The sequence below is a fragment of the Clytia hemisphaerica genome, unplaced genomic scaffold, assembly GCF_902728285.1.
Source record: "Clytia hemisphaerica strain Z4C2 unplaced genomic scaffold, Clytia hemisphaerica genome assembly, whole genome shotgun sequence".
NCBI classification, from domain to species: Eukaryota; Metazoa; Cnidaria; class Hydrozoa; order Leptothecata; family Clytiidae; genus Clytia; species Clytia hemisphaerica.
The window spans coordinates 363,510-384,721 of NW_027103829.1; the positions used below are offsets into that span (position 1 = coordinate 363,510).

Below are 21,212 nucleotides of genomic sequence, written 5' to 3' on the forward strand. Positions count from 1 at the left end.
ACTGCCTTAAAAAGTTACAAGTGTTAAAGAAGTTGATATAAAGCTTGTATAATCAATAGAAAATAAACACTGTAAAACTTCTGCCCTTGAATTTGAATGGAGGAACCAGACATGCAGGTCTTGTTTGTGAACCTGACGTAACACACTTCTAATTCACCCACAGAATAAACGTAGTGTGGATTTGGACTCTCGATTCTCGTGGCATCTTGCCATACATCACTAACCACAAACCCGTCGATCCATTTAACATATTGTGTAAATGTCTTGTTGTGCTTCGTTACGTTCCTTTGACCATGTAGCTTGAAGAAATATAAAAAGGGGGTTATAGCTTTGAAATCACCAACAAAACTCATCACCATCGTTTGGCCGCGTCGAGACAAACTTGAAGTATTGTTAAATATTTGCTACTAATTACTATAAAGAAACGCAGATCTGACTATTCACCTATCAGCTCTTAGCAGCACTATTGGGTTTTGCAAGGACTAGGTTCTCAAGGAAAATCTTTTCTCAGTGCATGGCTTTTCTAGGCTGCCTTTAAAACAAGTCAGGTAAATTCCTTCCAAAACTCATACTTCATATGAGTGATATTCCCTAAACCCCAGATGCGGTGTGTTAGTTAAGGGTGTATTACCCTGAAACAAACTTAAAGTTCACAAACACCAGACTTTAGGACTTACAGAAATAACATAACCATCTGAACCAATGGGCATCCAGTATTCAACTGATCCTTTTACCGCCATTGGCTGAGCTTTATTGTTCGCGTACCACTCTCCAATGATTTTCGATTTATTTTGTCCTAATTCAAAACATCCATCACCTTGGATAACTTTCCTCGTACCTGGCCAAGGCTTGACCAATACATTAACATATCTGAACCATGAACCAGATAGATCCAACGATTTCGCATTGTTATCTACAAATAATGAATAATAATGGAAACTAACTCAGCTGACAGTCTCTGAACTTTGATTAAAAGCTGGAAAGGCAATTGTTGTAGAGTTTGTGTGATCGATAGCCATTTTTTATGTATGAGGAATGTAACCTTTGAAGTCATCCAATGAAGAAGAAAAAGAAGTCATTGTAAATGAACTTCAGATCAACATAAATCATTGAAAACTCTGCAACGCTACTGTTAGTTAATGTTGTTCTTATGGTTTCCCGAGAGAATATTGTATTTTTATTTCTAATGACCCTTAGTACAGTAATGCTATAGACTTTTAAGTGGTGTTGAGCTTTTTGGGGTATTTGTATATGTCATCAATTGGGAACTATGTTTTAAGGGAAAAACCTTCACGTGATTTTCACGTGTTTACCACGTGGCTTTGTTGTTATGATTCTGTTGCGTGATACTTTACCTTTGGTATAGCCATCAATTACTGATGAATTATTTTTTAATTGCAGCCTAGGTACCACACTAATTTCTCTCTTGGCTTGGATTTTACCATTCTGAGCCAAAAGTTTAATTATTATGTTTGCTAAATATTTTCTATATATTGCTTGATTGACGTAGATAAATATTTCTCAAAGATTGTTCCAAACATCTAAACCAGTAGCGTAGACAGGGCTGAAGATTGATCTGCGTAGGAGAGCAGATTTTTACGACTAAGGTGGTATAAAAACATAATTACTGAGTCGTTTAAATCTGCCCTCTTAAGCAAATGTTCCTTCAACCCTGTCTACGCTACTGTAAACAACTAAAAGTTATTCGAACGAAACTTCTACAGATATTTGACCATGACCAAACCAGTATGTTTACACATTTTTTTTTTATAAGAACGTCAAAATTTTTCGAAGCCTTCGGATATTCTTAGTTCTTTGGATTTGAAGCCTAAAAATGTTCTTAAAATGTTCTTATTTTCAGCATTTTTTGAGCATTTTGATGTAATTTCTTAAGAAATTGCATGTTTTTAAGTATCCAAAGCCTTAGTATGTTCTTAGAATGTTCTTAAAATTTTGGGCCTCGAAGCCTTATGTTCTTATATAGTTTGTTCTTATAAAAGAAAAAACGTGTAGTTGCATTATCAGTGATGCATTTAAACTAGCCTGGATATCCAGGCTGTAAACTATTTCACAGTCTAGTTTTTGATATTTTATGTTCTGGTTTACAGCCTGGTCTCCCTAGAGCGATTTGCATTCTCCATATGAGAATGCAGTCCGCTTGCTTGCGCTCACTTCGCTAAAGCCGTAAGGACCAATACACGGCGCGGAGCAAAAATAGGATAGTCCCCCACTTGCTAGTGAAGATAGAGCTTTCTGTTACATGAAAACATGAAAAAGAAGAAGACAGAGGCAAGTTTTTTTTCCAAGAAAACATGGTCTGATGGTTGGTCATGATAATGCATGCAAACTTGTTCATGGACTCTGGTGTAATCTTTGGATGTTTTAAATGGTTTTAGATCTTGTCAGGCTGCTTTTTACTAATTTCTGTTTTGCTGCCCTGGGTTGGCTAGGAAATTTTTGGAAACATGGGTTTGCACTTTCATTCTCTAGGGAGACCAAACTCTATAATTTTAGAACTTTGTATGTTGAGGTAAATTTTGTTTTTTCTAAAATTTTGAGCTTGGATATCCAGGCTACATTTAAACCTGACCGATCGCTGCTACGATCCTTGGACAGTTAGGATACTTCAAAAATTCAAAGAATAACGAAAATTGAGATGTGTCAATTTTACGTTAATGTTCTCTATAACACGATTTTTTCGACTTTCACATCTATCCAGTTTTAACCTAATTGAATTTAACTTTGAACAAGTCAGTTTTCAACTAATTCTGGTTTTTCCAGTTGCCTTTCCCTCTAAAAGTGTTTTTTTTTTCTCGCAGCCCTTTTTTCATTCGTTCAACAATCAGAGAAAACCACATTAGAAATTGCCGGATGTCATTCGATCAAAAGATACGAGGTAATTGTCACGCACCTTAATTATACCACTTCAAAATTTTGCTATATTTAAAAAGTCATAGATTGGGATTTGTTATTTCATCACTTCATATGAATCTGTGACAGTTGACAGTTGCAAGTATTTTTTCTTGTTGTGATACAGACAACGTATTTTAGAGTGATTTTGAGAGATTTTTTTAAGAGAACGAAAAGATGGAGTTGGAGCAATTCGAGTTAATCGATGGTGATGAAACAAGGTAAAGTTTTCTTTTTGTCTCCATCTCCCCTAGACTCTAGAGGGCTCCATTTTCATGAAATTTCCAAAGCGTAGGGGAGAGTTGATGCAAAATATATTCATTTTTAATTCATTTTTGTGGAGGACGCTATCAGTTTTATTGTTGTCTTTTGCACCCTTGTTTCACGTCCTCGGTGGAACTTTTTCCCACAGCGGTGCACAGCAGTGATATAAATTTCTATCGAAATCCCGATGGGGATAGAAATTCTATTGTTTCCAGCTCAAAAAATGCAGTGGGGTGGTTTTGGAGTGCAATCTTTTACATTAATTTAAATTGGGATGAAAAAAAAGTCAGATACCTAGTGGGGCTGAAATTGAAGGGTATTTTCCCATCTGAGACGTTATTTTGACCAAATTTTCCTGTGTGCCAGGGGCCCCACCGAGTCTGTGACACAGGGTTGTTTTTATTTTGTCTCAAGTTATAATATCACTCGGTCATTGACAGTAGATATCACTTATAAGTAAACAGGAATTTGTTTGGATCAGTTTTCAAGCACTTCAAATTGTATTCAAAGTACCTCCTCGACCTTTTCAAAACGGAAGTTATTGATAGCGCTAAGCTGAAACACGATCTTTCATTCGTATTCTGGAAAAACAGGATGTTCAAAACCAGATCTTTAGATGATAGTTTCTCATTTACAGCAAGGATCGAAGGGAACACTATTAATTTTAAGAATTTGCTTGCAGTTTCTTTGCGGAGAAAATCATGTATGTATAAAGTGTTTCTTTTTATTTTGTTTTTCCTTGCTAATTTTTTAATGATACTAATTTTGCATTCTGCATCAACGACAGGTCACTTGCCTTGAGTACCCCTCCCCCGGTGGATTAATACGCAAGCTTCGTTTGCGAATGTTTGCATTAACTCTTTGATGCTTTTCAAGTGCTTCTAATTGTTGTCATTCTGTTTTATTTCTATTCGAAATATCTGGAAGAGGTAAATTTCAAATTGACCAGTTTGTGAATAAAGGGTTTTTTATGATCGTGTTAATTAACGCTGATAATTGTTGTCTTTATATTATTCCAGTAGACTAAATTTGTTGATTTTTGTAAGGGCGTATTCCATTCCATAATCAAGTTAAAACAATGTAGTAACTCGGAATATCTAGATGAACTTTCATACTTTCTATTTTGAGGTGTATACAAGCCTTTTTATTTGTTTCGTAAAGCAAATCTATTTTGATAAAGCTCTGTTAACATACTTTGACAAAGGGAATTTCAATATGGTTTATACACGTTTTTATAAGAACAAACTGTATAAGAACATAACTCTTCGATGGACAAAATGTTAAGAACAAGTTAAGAACTTTTTAAGGCTTTGCGGACTCAAAACACACGTTTTCTTAGGAAAATGGGTAAAAATGGTCACAAAATGGTTAAGAACATTTTGAGGCTTCAAAACTTTTGGATGTTCTTATAGAATAATGTGTAGTTAGATTTAGACTTATCTTATTATAAGTAGGTGCATGCTTAATTTGGTTAAAGACTTAAGCTGCTGGCATAAATTAGATTTATTGTAAACAGAAATGGGTATTGTCTTGGGACAATGATTTTTTTCTTGTGCTCTGTATTCCTGTATAGTGCCATACAGCACGAATTTTCGTGGGTCACCCTTATGTCCTTGTGTCACGGGGGGCCGGGGGGCCGTAGAAGAAATTCACTTGATTTGATTTCAGAAAGCTAGAGATGATAGAATTACATAGATATCAAATAAAAGAAAAAGGGAGATATTAATAATAAATGTTTGATAAGCCTTTTCATTGAACCGAGTTTCGTCTCTCAATATATGAGAATATATCAATCGAAAACTGTGAATGAAAATATGATCAGTTGATAAAAAACTCGCTGGAGAAAACATCAAAAAATATATTTCTCAGAAGAAAGAGATTGTCTATATATATTTTGGTGTGTTGAAAGGAAACGTTTCTGAAATTTTAGTTTTGTTTTTTTTGTGGGGAAAGATGGCTGTTGAGAGAGCAGAGGAACTCCGGTTGTTTTGCCCGACCGAACCATTGGCCAAAATGATGAGAGGAGATGTAAGGTAAGGATGTTCCTTTATCATTATGGACATATGACTTGATATTTCTGGGATCTAAGGTTCTGACTTGATTTTTCCCGTTCGAGACCGTGTAGTGTCTTTCGCTAGCGATTTTACAGCAAAAGTTCGATTTGTTTTGGGCCTAGGATATAGTAGAAGCTTCTTTGTAAGCCTTCGACTGAATTTCAAAATTCTTTCCAAATTTAAGAAATTCTAATAATTATTTCTATTTTGGGCCTCCTTATTTCCGATAGCCTGAATAAGTCACGCACGATCTCACGAGACCGGCTTTTCGGTGATGAGAATACCGTAATTGGCCATCGTTTATCAAGGATTAATTTACCATCTCATGCAACTATTCAGTAAAAGTTTTGATTTTTCAAAGTTCATTTTTGACTGGTGCCTAGGACTAAAGCTATTTTTGAAGTAATTTGCATCATCATCGTCATCGTCATATGTAACAATTTCGTAATTAGATGAGATTTTTTCTTTTATGCTGACTTTCTAATTACTATTAGCCAATAATGACCCCTTAAAAAGATTTTGATGTTTTTGAAAAAAGCAGTATCACAGCCAGATTTACAAGTTTTTCATGTTTTCAATCCGATTCATAAATCTCTCGTTCATAGTCATCAAGCTTAGAAGTAGACAGGTCTTTAAAAATAATTGCGTCATGTTTTTGTGTTTTTACGGTCTGTTCAAAACTTTAAAACTACCCCTTTCTCGCAAACTACATTGATTTTCTGCCTTATCCCTTTGCTTTATAAGCATTAAATCATGAATACGTGATGTCTCGATCATTGCAATCCATAGACAATCATACCCTCAAACACTCCTCTGTGGTTGTCATGACGAACAATGTTTCATCTGTTTCTCAGAAATGTTGTTTTCCTTCTCAGTTCTCAGTTAACACACGGTCGAGATATGGAAAGAATTTCGATCATATTTATATAGCAAATCATGATATGTGACCCTTTCAAGGTTTCAATTTTACTGGGATTTCGAAGCAGTAACTCTTTAGTATCTGAAAACCTTCAGATTGCTCTTATAGCTCTCTCAGCTTTGTTTTTGATTTCCCAGCTGGATTCTCTCAAAACACAGTGCCCTCTATCATAAAGAAAAAAATTATCAATGCATAACAACTTTCCCACTGCGTTTTCTGCAATAATCAATTCAACAGACTTTAAAACGATCGATTCGAAAGGTCATTTCTAGCATAACATGTCACAAGCTATGGAACAAATATTTCAGGATCAAAATAAAAAAATTTGACTTGTCTACCACCAGGTCCAGAACCTCTAGGTCCTTAAAATCAAACCCACCACATCACATTGGAGAAGCTTCGTCTTTCTCTTTAGATAGAAGTAAAGTTTGCCCCTCAAATCTATATTGAGAATTCCGCTTATTTTAACGTTTTTCAAGATTTAAAGTTGCGGCGAGAAAGTCGATTTTGGGCTATCTCTTTCATTTAATCGAATATTTCAATTTGGGAGGGGTTGGCAGACTTCCAAGCTATATTCTGAGCCTTCTTGGACTATTTTTGGATTTTTGGGTCCTCAGATCCTAAGGTCCTTCCTAAGTCTTAAGTCTAGCGTTAAAAATCAGAGTTGAAATTCTGCCCTTCGAACCTACCCCCGGGGGGTTACTAGGTTTGCGAGGTGACGGGTATGTCCGAGCCGAAAATCGAAAATTTTGAGAGACAAAATTTTGGTGATTTTGGGACCCTTTGAGAGACTTTTTCCTAAATTTTGATCCATTTTTTCCAAATTTTGGTTTGATTTTCACCAAATTTTGGTCAAAATTCTTGGAAATCGTGACCCTTTGAGAGAGAAATTTTTGATTTTTGTGATTTTGGGACCCTTTCGGAGACTAACTTTTGAATTTATACCCCTTTGAGAGACTTTTGAGGAATGAGAAAAGGTACCCTTATGGCTCGCACGTACCCGGCACCCATTTTGCCTAAGTACCCCCCCCCCCCGGAACCTACCTTAGAGCACTTACAAATCGATTGCGGCTTCAAAACTTCCCGGTGAATTTCCCTTTTTTTCTCAAATATTATGACCAGGCTACTATCACTCATGCTCGTAGATATTTGAACATGCTTGATACCATGCGCTCTCCTCTTCAAAACGCACACCTTTTCAAACGCCTTTCAGAGATGTCATTTTATGCATTCTCGTTAAAAATCCTACTACACATTTAGAACGGAAATTGATTAGCCGATAAAATTAATTGAATTTTCTCCTTTATTGATGTGGTTTTCCACTGAATAAAAGAATTCCGTATTTAACGCGCTTCTGTCCTGTATAACCTGTTTAGATATGTTTTCTTGTCAACGAATTTTGAATTTAAAATGATTCATTTGCCATTAAAAAAGCCAGTGGCTGCGTTTAGACCAGCCTGGCATTTGTAATTGCTTGCAGTATTCTTTTGAATTCTATTGTTCCGCGCAATTGTTCGGTTTGTCAAACGCCTAATGATGACAGCGTGTTGGCATTTGAAATGCCATTTTGAGCAAAGGAATCCCCTTTTCTGGCATTTCAAATCAAACAAAGGAACCAAAACAAAGAGAAAAAATGATATTTTTGATTTTTTAAAGTATTTGCACGTTTTTTATTCAGTTCTTTCTATAGATTGTAAAATTTGCAAGATTTGCCATAGCCTAGCCCTACGGCAAAAAGTTTCAGTCTTAATGACTGCAGTTTTTGAGAAATTCCATGCTTTTCATTGTTTGATCTGTCAAAGTTGAACTTGAAGGAATCACCTTTTCAGTAATGACTCTAAAAGGACGATTCCTTAAATGCCATGACAGAAAATACAATGGAAAAGCTATTAAAATCGACTCACTCATGAGCAAATGCCAAATGACAAATGCCAGTTGGTCTAAACGCAGCCACTGTCCAATGAAATTAAGATTTTTAAATATCTTTTAAATCCATGTCATTTCTTTGTTTCCATTGTATTATCCTTAGAAGAATTTCCGTCAACTTTTTAAAATCCAAAGCTGTGACTTCCTTACCGTGGATCTAAAGATCTCACCCACCCTCGAGACGCCTGTAATCTGTCATATTCTTTTGAAGAAGGTTTGATAAAAGTTATTCAACTTAAGTTTTTCAATATTGAAGTTTACGTTCAGAACACTCACAATACTTTGTAATAAGCATTCACTATTTTTGTTCTGGAAGCTTTTTTGTGGAGTTTTGAATCGGTTTGGAATACAAAGAAACTTTTGATATTGGAAGAGATTTTTCTTGGAAATATGGATGAGGATTTTGGAATAATCAACGTTTCATCTGAATGGTTTGCTCGTAAAAGGTTTGTCACACTTTACTTCACGAAATAAAGGGGGAGGCGTACAGGGTTAGCGACTTCCGAAATACCGAATAATTTTGCCAACATATCCGAAATTACGTAAGAAAATACTTGCAATTCCGATACCAATTTTTTGGGTATTCTTCCTCGTTTTGACTAATTTTTCATCAAGATTTAATTTTTCATGTATGAATTCCGAAAAAAGGGAATAAAAGCTTTATAATACCGAAATTTCGAAGCAAAAATTCATGGATTTCCAATACGGAAACAATTTCAGAATTCCGAAACACCGAAGGAATTTTCCTGATTCTCGAAATTCTGAAGAAAAAAAGGTTCGACTTCCGTATTTCCAAAAAACCGTACGCCCCCCTCCCAATAAAGAATTAAAATTTAATTCGCTGCGTTATTTTTTGTGATCTTCTCGATGTAATGTTTTCTACGAAAATACCCCGGATTTTGCCAGTAGTGGCAAATTCAAGTTAGAGAAAAGTTGTTTAAAACTGTTGGCACTACTGGCAAAATCGGGATGCTTCGATAGAAAACATTACGTCATGAATTTCAAGAATTATGTGAACACCTAATGACAGGAATTTAATAGTTTATTGCTCCAAGGTGTTAAAGGCTACGCTTATTTTTCTCTGTGTATGCAGAAATTTACATACGCATTTTTAGGGGGGGTGTACGAGTTTGACGGTGTGACGGTATTAACCCTTTTTCTATCAGTATTTCGGTGTTTGAAGAAAAAAGTGACGGTATTTCGGTGTCAAACATACCATGCGGTGACAAAATTAAGGATTTTACAAAATTTTGCTGTCGGTGTTGACGGTAATCCAGGAAATATGCGTCGGTATTTCGGTGTCTGCGACCCCCGTACGCCCCCCCCCCTCTTTTTATAGCTTTTATAACCACACCTCGAATTTTTTTTGTTTTTGATCCTTTCTGGGTATATATAATTGTTGTCAGTCGTTTGTTTTCACCTATGACAATGTGTGTCAAAAGTTTATGTAAAATACGTAAATAGTCTTCATATTACAAAATATTGTATTTTAATACGTGTTGAGTAATGAATATCATCTTTCGTATGTTTTTCTCGTCAATAGTGTAAGCTCAGAATTGACTTTCGAATGAAAAAATGTTATTTATTGAAACCCATTGGCTTGTCAAACCATTACATATACTCTCGTTATAAGAATCAGTAAATATTTATTGAGACTTCGTTATTCTTATATTTTGGAGATTAAATTTTTCTTATTTTGTTCTTAACCCTTAGACAGCGAAAGAGGTATATTATTACGTCTTGAAAAGGTCATTTTACCGATACACCGTCTTTTGATCATAACTCCTGACCACTTGAGATTCAGAGAAAAGAAATCTGCTATTTTTTGTAGCTGAGAGAAGGAGCTTTCCAACAATACCAAAGTTGATACCTGAATCATCCTGGTCAAGAAATGGCCTTTGAAAGAATAAATTTCCAAATAAAAATGATGAACTTTTTGGCCTTTCTCAAAAAGGTTAGCGGCTTGGAAAGGTTAAGTTTAGGGCAAGACCTTTAACTACATTGACGCCGAACTTGCTTCAAATTTATTTATTCTAGGCTCAGAATTGTTCTTAAATTGGTATCATCTTTCGAAAGTTTTCAGCCTCCTTGTTCTTATAAAGAGTTTAACTTTACCATATTATTTTGTCAATGCATACTATGATTTGACCAATACACTGCGCATCCCTAAAAAAGGGAGATGAGACGGGTACGGGAATTTTTTAGGGTCTTTCCTAGTCCTACTTAATCTGCGCGAAACAACTGCTATGCGGACGCTCCGCTCTTACAAATCACGTGACTATGCTTATGTTATACAATAATGTTACTATTTTATACTATGTTATACAATAATGACATAATCTTTAAGGGATTAAGTAAAACAATGCATATGTAAAGATATGAGATTACTGACAGGACGTGTAAAAAGTACTGCACTGATGTTAAAGCAAAATTATTTCCCGACTACCCTTTTCCGCGTACTCTTGGGTACCTAATAGCCGGGGGGTTTGGAATAAGCAGGGGGGTTGGAAAAAATCTCGAAAATTAATAAGCAGGGGGTTGGAATAAAAATGTCCTGGGTGGAAAATTTTCGAAAAAGAGGCTAATACAGCAGAATTAGGGCAAAAGAGGGAACTTTCCCGAAAATCAATAAGCGGGGGGGTTGGAATAAGAATGTCCTGGGTGGAAAATTTTCGAAAAATTAATTAGCGGGCCCCCCCCCCCCCCGGCTATTAGGTACCCGAGAGTAGGTGTAAAGTTTTAATTTGACCAATTTTCTAGAATAAAAAAATTAATACACGAGGGAGAGACTAAATAATTATTTTAATAATACAGAGTGTAAAAATTCATTCTAATACTCTACAATAACAATTAAGTCATCAAATGTTATAAAAACTGTACTCAAATAGTTGATTGCATGCACCCGTGTCGATATCCCAAAGATCATTCTTACTTAGTATTGGCAAGAAATTTTTGTTACAAATGGATATCAAAGTAGTGTAAGCAACGGATTAGAATAGGTGGATTAACTTCTCTCGTTGCTCCCAAGAGAGATCCATTGTCTTCTCATTGTTACAAGAAAAATCTGTAAATGACTCTGCGCACTCCTCGTTTAGTTTTTTCATTGTTTTTATAAGAACAATTTTCCAATTTATACAGTTTCGAAAACGAATTTGTCCTATGATTCGATCAATTTTGATGATTTTGCAAATATTTTAAATCCTGCACTTAAGTTTTAGCATCAACAAACGCTAGACCAGTTTTAATGTAAATTTTTAATCTTTTGTCAATGGCAATCTTCAGATAAGTGAAAATTAACGTATGGTCTATAACTAAGAAACTATCGATGGGTCACGAATGGGTTGCATACTGGTGAAAGAAGACTGTATTTAGAATTAGGAAAATAAATTTCAAATTATTTGGCTAATTTCTGCATTGGATAGAAAGGGCTAAAAAAGTGCATTTTCTTATTTAAAATGTACCACGTGATACGTAATGACCAATGAAAATGTTGAAAGTAATGATTTTTTACAACTTTTTTACAACTTATCAAGTTTTAATTGCTAGCAAACTCGTAAAAAAGTTTGATAACCTAACGAGGAGTGTTTTCTATGAGTTCTTAATCCACCTATTCTAATCCGTTGGTGTAAGTAACTTATTTCAGGCGATCAATGTTTTTTCTTGGAAGGATTTTATCTTCTCCTCATCGTGTGCTCGATAAGTTAATAGAGCAGTATTATATTCATATTAAGATTGTTCATTAAAGGTTTGCGTGGAAGCGCCAAAAAAGTCCTGAGTTTTAAATCAGATTTTATGTCACCTTATTATAGGGGTTTCTTCGAATTTGGATACCCCTATGGATAGCGGCAGCTTTAGTTTTAATCTTTAGGTTTCCTTATAAAAGTTTGTGTGTGTTTGAGGAACTAGCTCGTTTTCTTTCCTATTCATTCTTTAAAAGCTATGGTTTACACGTTTTTTTTTTTAAGAAACTAGTTTTACCAAGCAGCCTCAATGTTTCTTAAGAAATCGGCCTTTTGAGTCTTAAATGTTTCTTACATGTTTCTAAACTTTTTGACATAATCAGCCTTATAAAAGGCTGGATTGGAAGGTTCTTAAAAAAACGAATTAAAGAATGTTTTTTTTTCCTTCTCAGCCTCAGCATGTTTCTTAGATGTTTCTTAGTTTTTAGACATTCTGAGCCTCATGTTTCTTAAAAGTGTGTTTCTTAAAAAAAAAAACGTGTATTCTTTATGATTCTTCAGGTCGAAGGAGGATTCCTTCAAATTCACCATGACGCAACTTCAACAACGTCATCCGTCCGTCACTAAACCGTTCCAAGAAGAATTCGTCGACGTTAACATCAAAAATGGATTCTTTGACGCCGCCAACAAAATGAGACGACAAGGTATTTGATTCTTTTTCTCTCCGTTCAGAGGGATTCAAACATATTTATAGCAATGAAATCAACTTTTTACCCTGATCTAGGGTACGTCATTATTTTCTTTTGTCGCGAGCGTAAAACACCTTTAATAAGTACCTTTTAACTAAAGATCTTCTATATATGTTATCGCACTGCCCTTTGCTCTGTGCTCAAAATCTTTCGGCATCTGTTAGACCTAGAAATCTAGCTTCATTTCATACCCCAATGTTAAGTTTTCCAAGCGTTGAATATATATATACTATAAGGGTATCTGAGCCAGTATTCTTACGATTTCTTCCCATTTCTTTCTCAGGTGTTTTGACAGACGTATCGCTAGTTGTTGATCAACAAACCTTTCACACTCATAAACTGATATTATGTTCATGCAGTGATTATTTTACTAGCATGTTCAACGGTCCTTTGGCGCATCACGGCCAACAAGTCTTCATATCGGGCGTCAGTGCCCAAAGCATGGAAGCCATTTTGAATTACGTTTATACGGGATCAATAATCATCAACGAGGAGTTTATACAAGACATTTTAGAAGCAGCTTGTTTGTTTCTATTGAAAAACTTACGCGAACGATGCGCGCGATTTCTACGCGACCGATTAGACGGTGGCAATTGTTTACAGATTTTCAGTATCGCTAAAAGTTGTTCATTGTTGACTTTGATGGAGGATTCGTTGGAATTTATATCCGCAATTTTCCAAGATATTTCAGCGCTGAATGACTTTAAACAATTAAGTTTTGATGAACTTATTGATGTATTATCTCTTGAAGATTTAGCAGTACCAAGCGAAGATTACGTTTTAGAGGCAGCTTTTCGCTGGTTAAATCATGATTTATACGGACGTCAGCAAAAATTTGTAGAAGTCCTAAAAGCTATACATTTACCATACGTTAGTGACGATATGTTAAAACAGGTCATGGAGAATGAAAAATCTTTACGTACATTTCCTGAGCTGGAAATTCTCTTCCGTTCCGCCTTACGTCTTACCGTTGAAAACTGGACTCTCTCCAAAGACAGTGATTTTAATCTACTCCAACCAAAATCATGGATAAATCCACGAAAATGTATTCAATGTATACCGAGCCTTATCGCTATGGGTGGGCCTACATTGAACTTATTTAACAGCGAACTTGGAAAATGGTGTGAAATAACGAAATGCAAACCACGACATTGTCCAGGTATGGATGTTGTTGGGTCCACTATCTACGTTGTAGGTGGTTCACTGGAATGGAAACGAAAACGTACTGGAGAGTATTACAACACTGAGAAAAATGAATGGATCCCAATGGCTGATATGCACACACCACGAAGCAATTTCGGTCTCGTCAATTTGGAAGGGAAACTGTATGCTATCGGTGGTTATGATGGGAATTTCCCTTTAAAGTAAGCTTGATAAAATCTCCTTTTTACTTCACTGTGCTATAAAACTTGAGCAAAATTTTGGTTGTAAAATAATTCGGTCTACTAGGTAACTCTTGCAGTTCATTTTTTACCTGTTCTTGTATCAGTTCTTCTCCTAACAATCTTGCAATTGCAAATTGGATTCTACAACAATTAGTATTTCCAATGAGCTGAACTTAGGCGAATTAAATTGAACAGTCATGATAAGCTCGCTTACTTTTGTGCCATCAGATCAGCGGAGGTTTATGATCCACGTACCAATCAATGGACACAAATCTCCGACATGTCGACGGCAAGAGACGGCGCATGTAATGTGTCGGACGGCGAATCGATTTACGTGATTGGAGGATACGACGGCCATGAATACAGACTGACGACAGAAGTTTATAAACCAGAAACTGGTGTATGGGATATCAGCTGTAAGCTCCCTGTTTTTTCTATTTTAAGTCAACTCACTCCTTTTAATTCGAATCATTTGATTTAACTAAAACATTGGATCTTGAGCTTTAAAGATGTATACTATATTCAAGCTTAGTTAACTAAGCCTGTATTTACAAGACTAAGATATTATGGACGTCGAAGTTTGCCATCTAGGCTATACTACAATCTGCGTCAAAATATATGGAGGATTTTTTTATTTCCTCGTTTTTTGAAGTTCGGTCGAGAAAGTCGCTTTTGGTCTTTTTCTTAAATCAAGGGGTTTATAAACTTTCAGGCTATATTCTGAGTCTCGTTGGGCCACTATTAAACTTTTGAATCCTCAGATCCTAAGGACCTAATCTAAGTCTAGCGTTAAAACACTACCGTTCCAACCTAAGTTAGCCCGCTTCCAAATCGTTTGTGGCTATAAGATTTCGTTGGATTTTTCTTTTTTTCTCAAATAAATGTATTACAACCTTGATTGTATATCCTCCGTAATTGACGTAATTCTGAATGTTGTGAAAGAGTTAACTTACATTGAAACTCCATTTTCTTTATCAGCTATTCCAGAGACATCAGTGCAACGTCAGAACGCCATGTGCGTATACTTTGATTCGAGTATTTACATTATTGGTGGTTACCATGGAGATACTTATCATTCATCGATGGAAGTATTAGATTTGGAAACGAACGAATGGTCTTTTGCAAGCCCCTTAAGTGCACCAAGACATCACGCAGGCGCCGCTGCCATGAATGGGTAAGTCGTGTGTGATTCTTTATGAATGATTACTTCAGTATCTATCAGCATCATATTGTCCTATAAGTTATTGCTTAATTTTTAGAAGAATAGACCTTATCGGAGTTTTTGATTTTTCTAAAAAAGTGATGCATTGTGGAATTGTAATAACAATAGAAATCTCTTAGGAATTCCTCGAGGGAATTCTATTGTAATACACTCGAAACAATCCCACAATGCATCGCTTTTTTATAAAAAGCAAAAACTCCGATAATGTCTATTGTATTGTATTCTACTTTTCCACATGGACAAAGGACCTTTCTTGCATCTAATGTTTCATTTTCAAAGCGTATGCTTAATTTATAGTTCTTTAAACCGTTAGTGCTTAACCTCTGTAATGTACAAAAAGGAATGAAATCGCTGGGGATGGTTTCACTACTACGGTCCAGGGGTTGGAATGGCTAAATTAGTCGTTCTTTATTGTTTTTAATTCAATTTTTTGTTGATGAAAATTTAGTCTTTCCTCTCCTTTTTTTGAAACAAAGAGTAAATTTTGAATTCAAAACAACAGAATTCACAATCTTGCTTGGTTTCCGTATGAAATAGAAGTTGCCATATACAATATTTTTGAGATTTCCTTGTGATTTACAGTATAAGATTTCCTCAAGGTTTCTTGACATGAATCTTTTATTTTCTTTTCTGCAGAAACATTTACATTTGTGGTGGTTGGAGTGCACATATTCCCGTCAGCCACGTTGACGTCTACTCTATCGCTCAAGATACGTGGCGTCGCGTTTCGCCTCTTCCCACACCAACAATGATTCGTTCAGTAGCGGTTAACTTCCCACGAAAATGCATCTTGAATTTATTCGCTAACTCAAACAGTGATATGGCGGCTTATCGTGCGTCAAGAATACGCTCCTTGCGTTCCATCTCGGAGTCATCTTCTTCAGGTAATGAGAAAACACAAACAGAAGCTGAAGCTTTTTTGACTTCCTCGACTGATGAGTAGATTTGTGTTAATATTTATTTCATGCTTTGAGTATATATTACCCTTTCTAATCGGTCTCTTGAATCAAGAAACTTGATGAAGCTTGGCAAAGTAAGTCTCTCAGTTCACCCATTTTTTAACAATATAGTGTAACACCTAATATGGGTACCATACTAGCAAATAGCGCAAAATCATTAACTACCCAACAAGCAGTTTTAAGGTGCGTTTGAAAAATGTCTTGGGTAAAAAGCTTCGAGGGATCTTATAACATTTATATTTCTTATGAACTTTCATTTTGTATTGTATATAATTTATTAAAATTGAAACGTTTTTATACAATAATTAACATATTTTGAAGTTTAATTTTCTTCAATTTTCGTTTTTGTAAATACGATACCAAAAGTATCGGGGACAAATTTCATTTTTGGTGACAACTTTTCTCTCTCAATGAATATCTTCCTGCATCGCCTGTTTTGTTTCTGGATGATCTTCAAAATGACAAAGCTCTCCTGTAGCCGACCATTGTCCCCCCGCCGCCAAAGCAAATTTTCCCAAAAACTATTGTCTTTTCATTCCATTTGCTTTTTTATATTAATTTTTTGCCTTTTGTAAAATAGAATATGATGAATATATTTTGTGTTACTTGATATTCAAATAAGATTGACAGTATTAACTACTAAAGAAGTTCGAGTTCTTTTTTGATTCGCCAATCAATTGAGTGTTTGTACTTTTACGGTGTGACGAGATTGGCCCTTTTTTAGCACGGTATTACGGGATTTGACGAAAAAAAAGGCCGGTAAAACGGTATTTTAAAATCAGACGGTGACGGTATTTGGCCTTATTTTTTGTCATTAAGCCGGTATTTGAACCTGTACAAACCGGTGTGACGGTGTTATTATTTTTTTCAATTTTAGGGTTTCCGAGATTCAGCAGGAAAACGGTATTTCGAACCCCTACAAACCCCCTCCCCAATCAATACGTTTACCTGCGCCAAAAAAAGTTATGGGAAAAGATCCAAGCTTGTCCACTGCGTATTAACTCCTCCTCTCAGTAGAAATATTTTAGATAAGTGTTCGAAATGTCTCATGAAAATAATGCAAAAAGAACCCTACACTGAAAAAACATAAGTGGACTAAAAGGAGTGAATGAGGAATGATTAAAACCACAGACAAAGAAATTAACACAGAATAGTTGATTTGCGAAAGTATATTTTATAGAAAATGTAAAGGATTTTAGGCGTAACATTAGGGATGCATCAAGAGCTCAAAAATTCTTAATCTTAAAGCCTTAACGGTGGGCGTGACGGTGTATGACGGGCGTGGTCCTTTAGCAATGAATACGTATCTAACATATGAACTATCTAGGGTGTTACGAAGTAACCCACACCCCCCCCCCCCCCCCCAAAGAAAACGCCAAATCCAAGAATAAACACAAGCATATGAATAATTCACCGATTATCATGGTCCCATACCGTTAAAGTACTTGAGCGCAGATGCCCTACCAATCCTAAAGCTTTGGGTGTTAATATCAAGCACGGTAGGGAGAGCTGAGGTAAGGATCTTGTGAACTTTACTTCTGATCAAATATTTCCCATCCACAAATTGAACAAAGGGTCCAGAATTTTGCATGGAGCCGACGGGGCACATATGTCATCAAAGGTCGCAGAAATCCTGATGGTCGTTCCAATTCTAAATGGATCTGTTTTGCTTGCCTTGATACGCACTGACATCATAGAATAATCGACCGCCGGAGGCGGTTTCTTTCATAGTGGTACGCTAATCTCGTTTTGCCTTGACTCATTACTTTGTCTACCATTTACTTTCGGCTTTTTTAACTAGATTACCCAGGTGTTTCTCTTTTTTTTCGCTGAATGTCTTTTATTCGGAATTGAATAATCGAGACATGAAAAATGACTATATTGTAATCTGTTTTCAATGAATAATCTAAAATGTACTGGAGATGACATGTAGGCGTTAATAATGTGCGCGCGCTCTTTTGCGAGCGTGACTACGCGTGATGGAAGGCGGTCGTTTCAGTGTGGTTTAGATCCACACTGTGACCTAGTCTAAATTGAACTGAATATCTTTAGGGCACAGGTGTGTCGACGGATCAAATTCTTTTTGAGAAGGGCAGGTGTATCAAGAGACCCTCAGCAAGCCAAAAAAGGCCACCAGGCAGGAAGTAAGAAGCATATATTGGGCTTTTCCAGGAAACAGTCCGTGCCCCCTTGTTGAGGATATCAGTTAACCAGGGGTTAACGATTTTTGTTCAAAAGTAGGTTAAATATCTACAAGGGAGCGGATATCCAGGGGGTAGAGTGTCTTTTCAAATAAGAAATACGATATCCAGGGGTAAGCATCTTTATAAGAAAGGATATCGAGGGGGTTGAGCATGATTTTAAGAGTGGATATCCAGGGGGTCTTTACTAATAAAGTAGGATATCCAGGGGATTCGATACTTCGAAAAATCAATATCCTCAACAGTGGGGGTAAAGATTTTTTCTGGAAAAGCCCATTTTTCCCTAACTGGAAGGTCATATTTCATTAGAAAGCTTGAAATCTATTTCAGGTGGTTGACCTTGATTGGTCTCCTTGGTGGTCTTGGCTACGACGTATTCCACGGAGAAGATGAAAAACAATTTGCATTTGACATAAGGAAAGATCAAAACCCAGCATACGATTTTGGTGTAAGATTCCATACATGTAAATGTTGATTGACTTGGCGGCAATACCGCGTTTAAATGAGATGAACAAACACAACAATGATTCCTCAACTGGAAAACATCTTAGCTGTGATGAAAAACAAAATTTAACATAAGAGCGAATACTTGTCATGCATGTCTATTCAATGGAAGGAGTAAGCGACTGTCTTAAGAGTGTAGCAATGTCTTGTCCAAAACCTCTATAACCCATAGCGGGATGACTGCTGTGACTGGGAACAGTTGGGACAGATTTATTTGAAAGCTTCGACCTAAAGACGTGATAGAAGATCAGCAAAGGTATTAGAAAAGCCTGACACATGCTGGAAGCGAATAGTAAGATTAAGACGACTCGTGATAATAAACATTTCCCTGACCAAACTCATGATCTGCTTATCCTTTGAAGAACCTGATGTCCAAACAGAAACAATGGCTTCATTGTCGGTGTAAATGATTACCTGGTTTATTGAGAAGATTCTGTTCAAAGGTAGCAACTGCTGCAAAAACTGCAAAAAGTTCAAGCACAGCAACATGAGTGAAATCTGAAACCTTGTATGACCAAGCTAATGAAATCCACTGTCCATAGAAGAAAACTCCAAAACCAACAAAGGAAGCATCTGTGAAAAAGGAGAGAGAGTTGGCCAAACAAGGAGGATCAGGAATAAGTGAAATGCCATTCCAATTTACAGAAACTCTGACCACATAGCCAAATCAAGCCGCGCACTGGAAGGAATGTCGATGTGATGATGCAACTTTTCTACAGAAGTGGAGAGATCAATTAGCCTTCTCAAAAAAACTCTTCCGGGCCTAACGACTTTACAAGCGAAAGGCAACTTACCTACCAAAGATAAGAGATCGCGCTTTGTACACTTCTTCTTTTGCAACCATGATGACACAAGATGCTTGAGTTTAACTAGCTTGTCCTATGACAAACGAATGGTAGACGACACAGAGTCTATTTCAATACCTAAGTAACAAATAACCTGGCTGTGACCGTAAAGCTTATCTTCTGCCACAGGAACGCCAAGCATCCGAAACTTATTTTGGATCAAGTTCATATGTAAAGGGTTGACAGTGCTTGAACATTACTCGTAATTCACAAAAGAATTATTCTCCAATTTTTTTATAAATTTGCAATGTATTTCGAAAGCATTTTTCAACGCTAAAGTGCGGAATTTCAACTGCGTGTACACTTTTGAATCTATTTTATCTATTTTTGTACTGATAGTCCCTAGTGAATTATCTAGCGCTATCAGTGTGTAGTGAGTATCAAAAAGCTGGAAATGCGCAGAGAGAACGAGGTTGTGAATAATGACATCAAAGTGCAGAGGGTACAAGATGACATTTCAAAAGTGTGCGTCATACTCATAGCTTGGCTTTTTTCTGTAAATCGGTAATAATGAAAATACCCTGCCTTTTATATTATATAGTAGATCATTGCAGCTGCGTCAGCCCAGGCGCGCGGACACACCGAGCCCCCTCTCCGCTCCACTTACATGAACGACACTAGAGGGGTGGAAGGACGCTCTTCGCTGTGCTGACTAGCAGCCTACTAACTGACTACCCAATTTCAGTCACCATGGCATGGGTTGGTCCGGGTGAATGTACTACATTATCTTGCCATCAATAAGGAATCATGGTCGCGGTCCATCCATGCAGTAATTGAACCGGTTAGTGTAAAACGCAGTTGAATGATTAATTAGTTTCATCCTTCTAAAACCACTCTCTTAGGGACCTCGCAAGCTTCTGATTGGTGCCGTTTTATATCCATTCACACTATCAACATCACATTCTGTATTATAAATATTTTTCGTGTTTTTGTCTTTTCTTGCATCAGATTTTATGATTCTGTTAATATTTTTGTCAAAAATTAAAATAATAACTGAATAATTAATTAGTTCCATCCTTCTAAAACCACTCTCTTAGGGACCTTGCAAGCTTCTGTTTGGTGCCATTTTTTATCCATTCACACCATCCACATCACATTTTGCATGATAAATATTTTCGTGCTTTTGTCTTGTTAGGCATTCATATTTTATGATTTTGTCATTATTTTTGTAAGTAAGTGTCACTAGGTTGTTATTCTATTCAATTGTGTATTACTTTTTCGTTATGTATTGATGTTATGTTATGTATATGTTATGATCTTATTATCTTTTTTCCGGTCTGCATTTTGTTGACCTGTGACCTGTGACCTGTAACCTGTGACCTGTGACATGCGACCTGTGACCTGTGACCTGCGTTTTACACTAACCGTAATTGAACCACCCAATTTTACGCCCTCGCAAAACGCCATTTCTTGATTACGAGGCAAGTCAAAAATGGCTTCCCTGATTGTCGAGTAGCCATTTTGTCGGACAAGCGAGAGCCAACAGTCGAACACAACTATGACATACTTTGATATTTATAAACTGTATTACACTGCAATCACGTAATTATAAGCTGTAATCTTAAGCGTATTTACTATCACAACCGAGTACTAT

The 21,212-nt window shown here is 36.3% G+C and overlaps 1 protein-coding gene across 1 annotated transcript; it reads left to right on the forward strand.

Annotated features, from left to right (window-relative positions):
* The first annotated feature begins 4,945 nt into the window (after nt 1-4,945).
* Nucleotides 4,946-16,052, forward strand: LOC136806784 (kelch-like protein 12). The gene is made up of 6 exons (XM_067063362.1): nt 4,946-5,207; nt 12,315-12,457; nt 12,786-13,866; nt 14,116-14,303; nt 14,866-15,061; nt 15,746-16,052. Exons 1-6 carry the CDS (start codon nt 5,128-5,130, stop codon nt 16,050-16,052), a joined length of 1,995 nt encoding a protein of 664 aa, XP_066919463.1. The 5' UTR covers nt 4,946-5,127.
* Nucleotides 16,053-21,212: the final 5,160 nt, after the last annotated feature.

Bases quoted from the DNA above. Each gene is read 5' to 3' on its own strand.
- LOC136806784 (XM_067063362.1), top strand. From the start codon at position 5,128: ATGGCTGTTGAGAGAGCAGAGGAACTCCGGTTGTTTTGCCCGACCGAA. The intron at 5,208-12,314 runs GTAAGGATGTTC...ATGATTCTTCAG, and splicing joins ATGATGAGAGGAGATGTAAG to GTCGAAGGAGGATTCCTTCA. The intron at 13,867-14,115 runs GTAAGCTTGATA...TTGTGCCATCAG, and splicing joins GATGGGAATTTCCCTTTAAA to ATCAGCGGAGGTTTATGATC.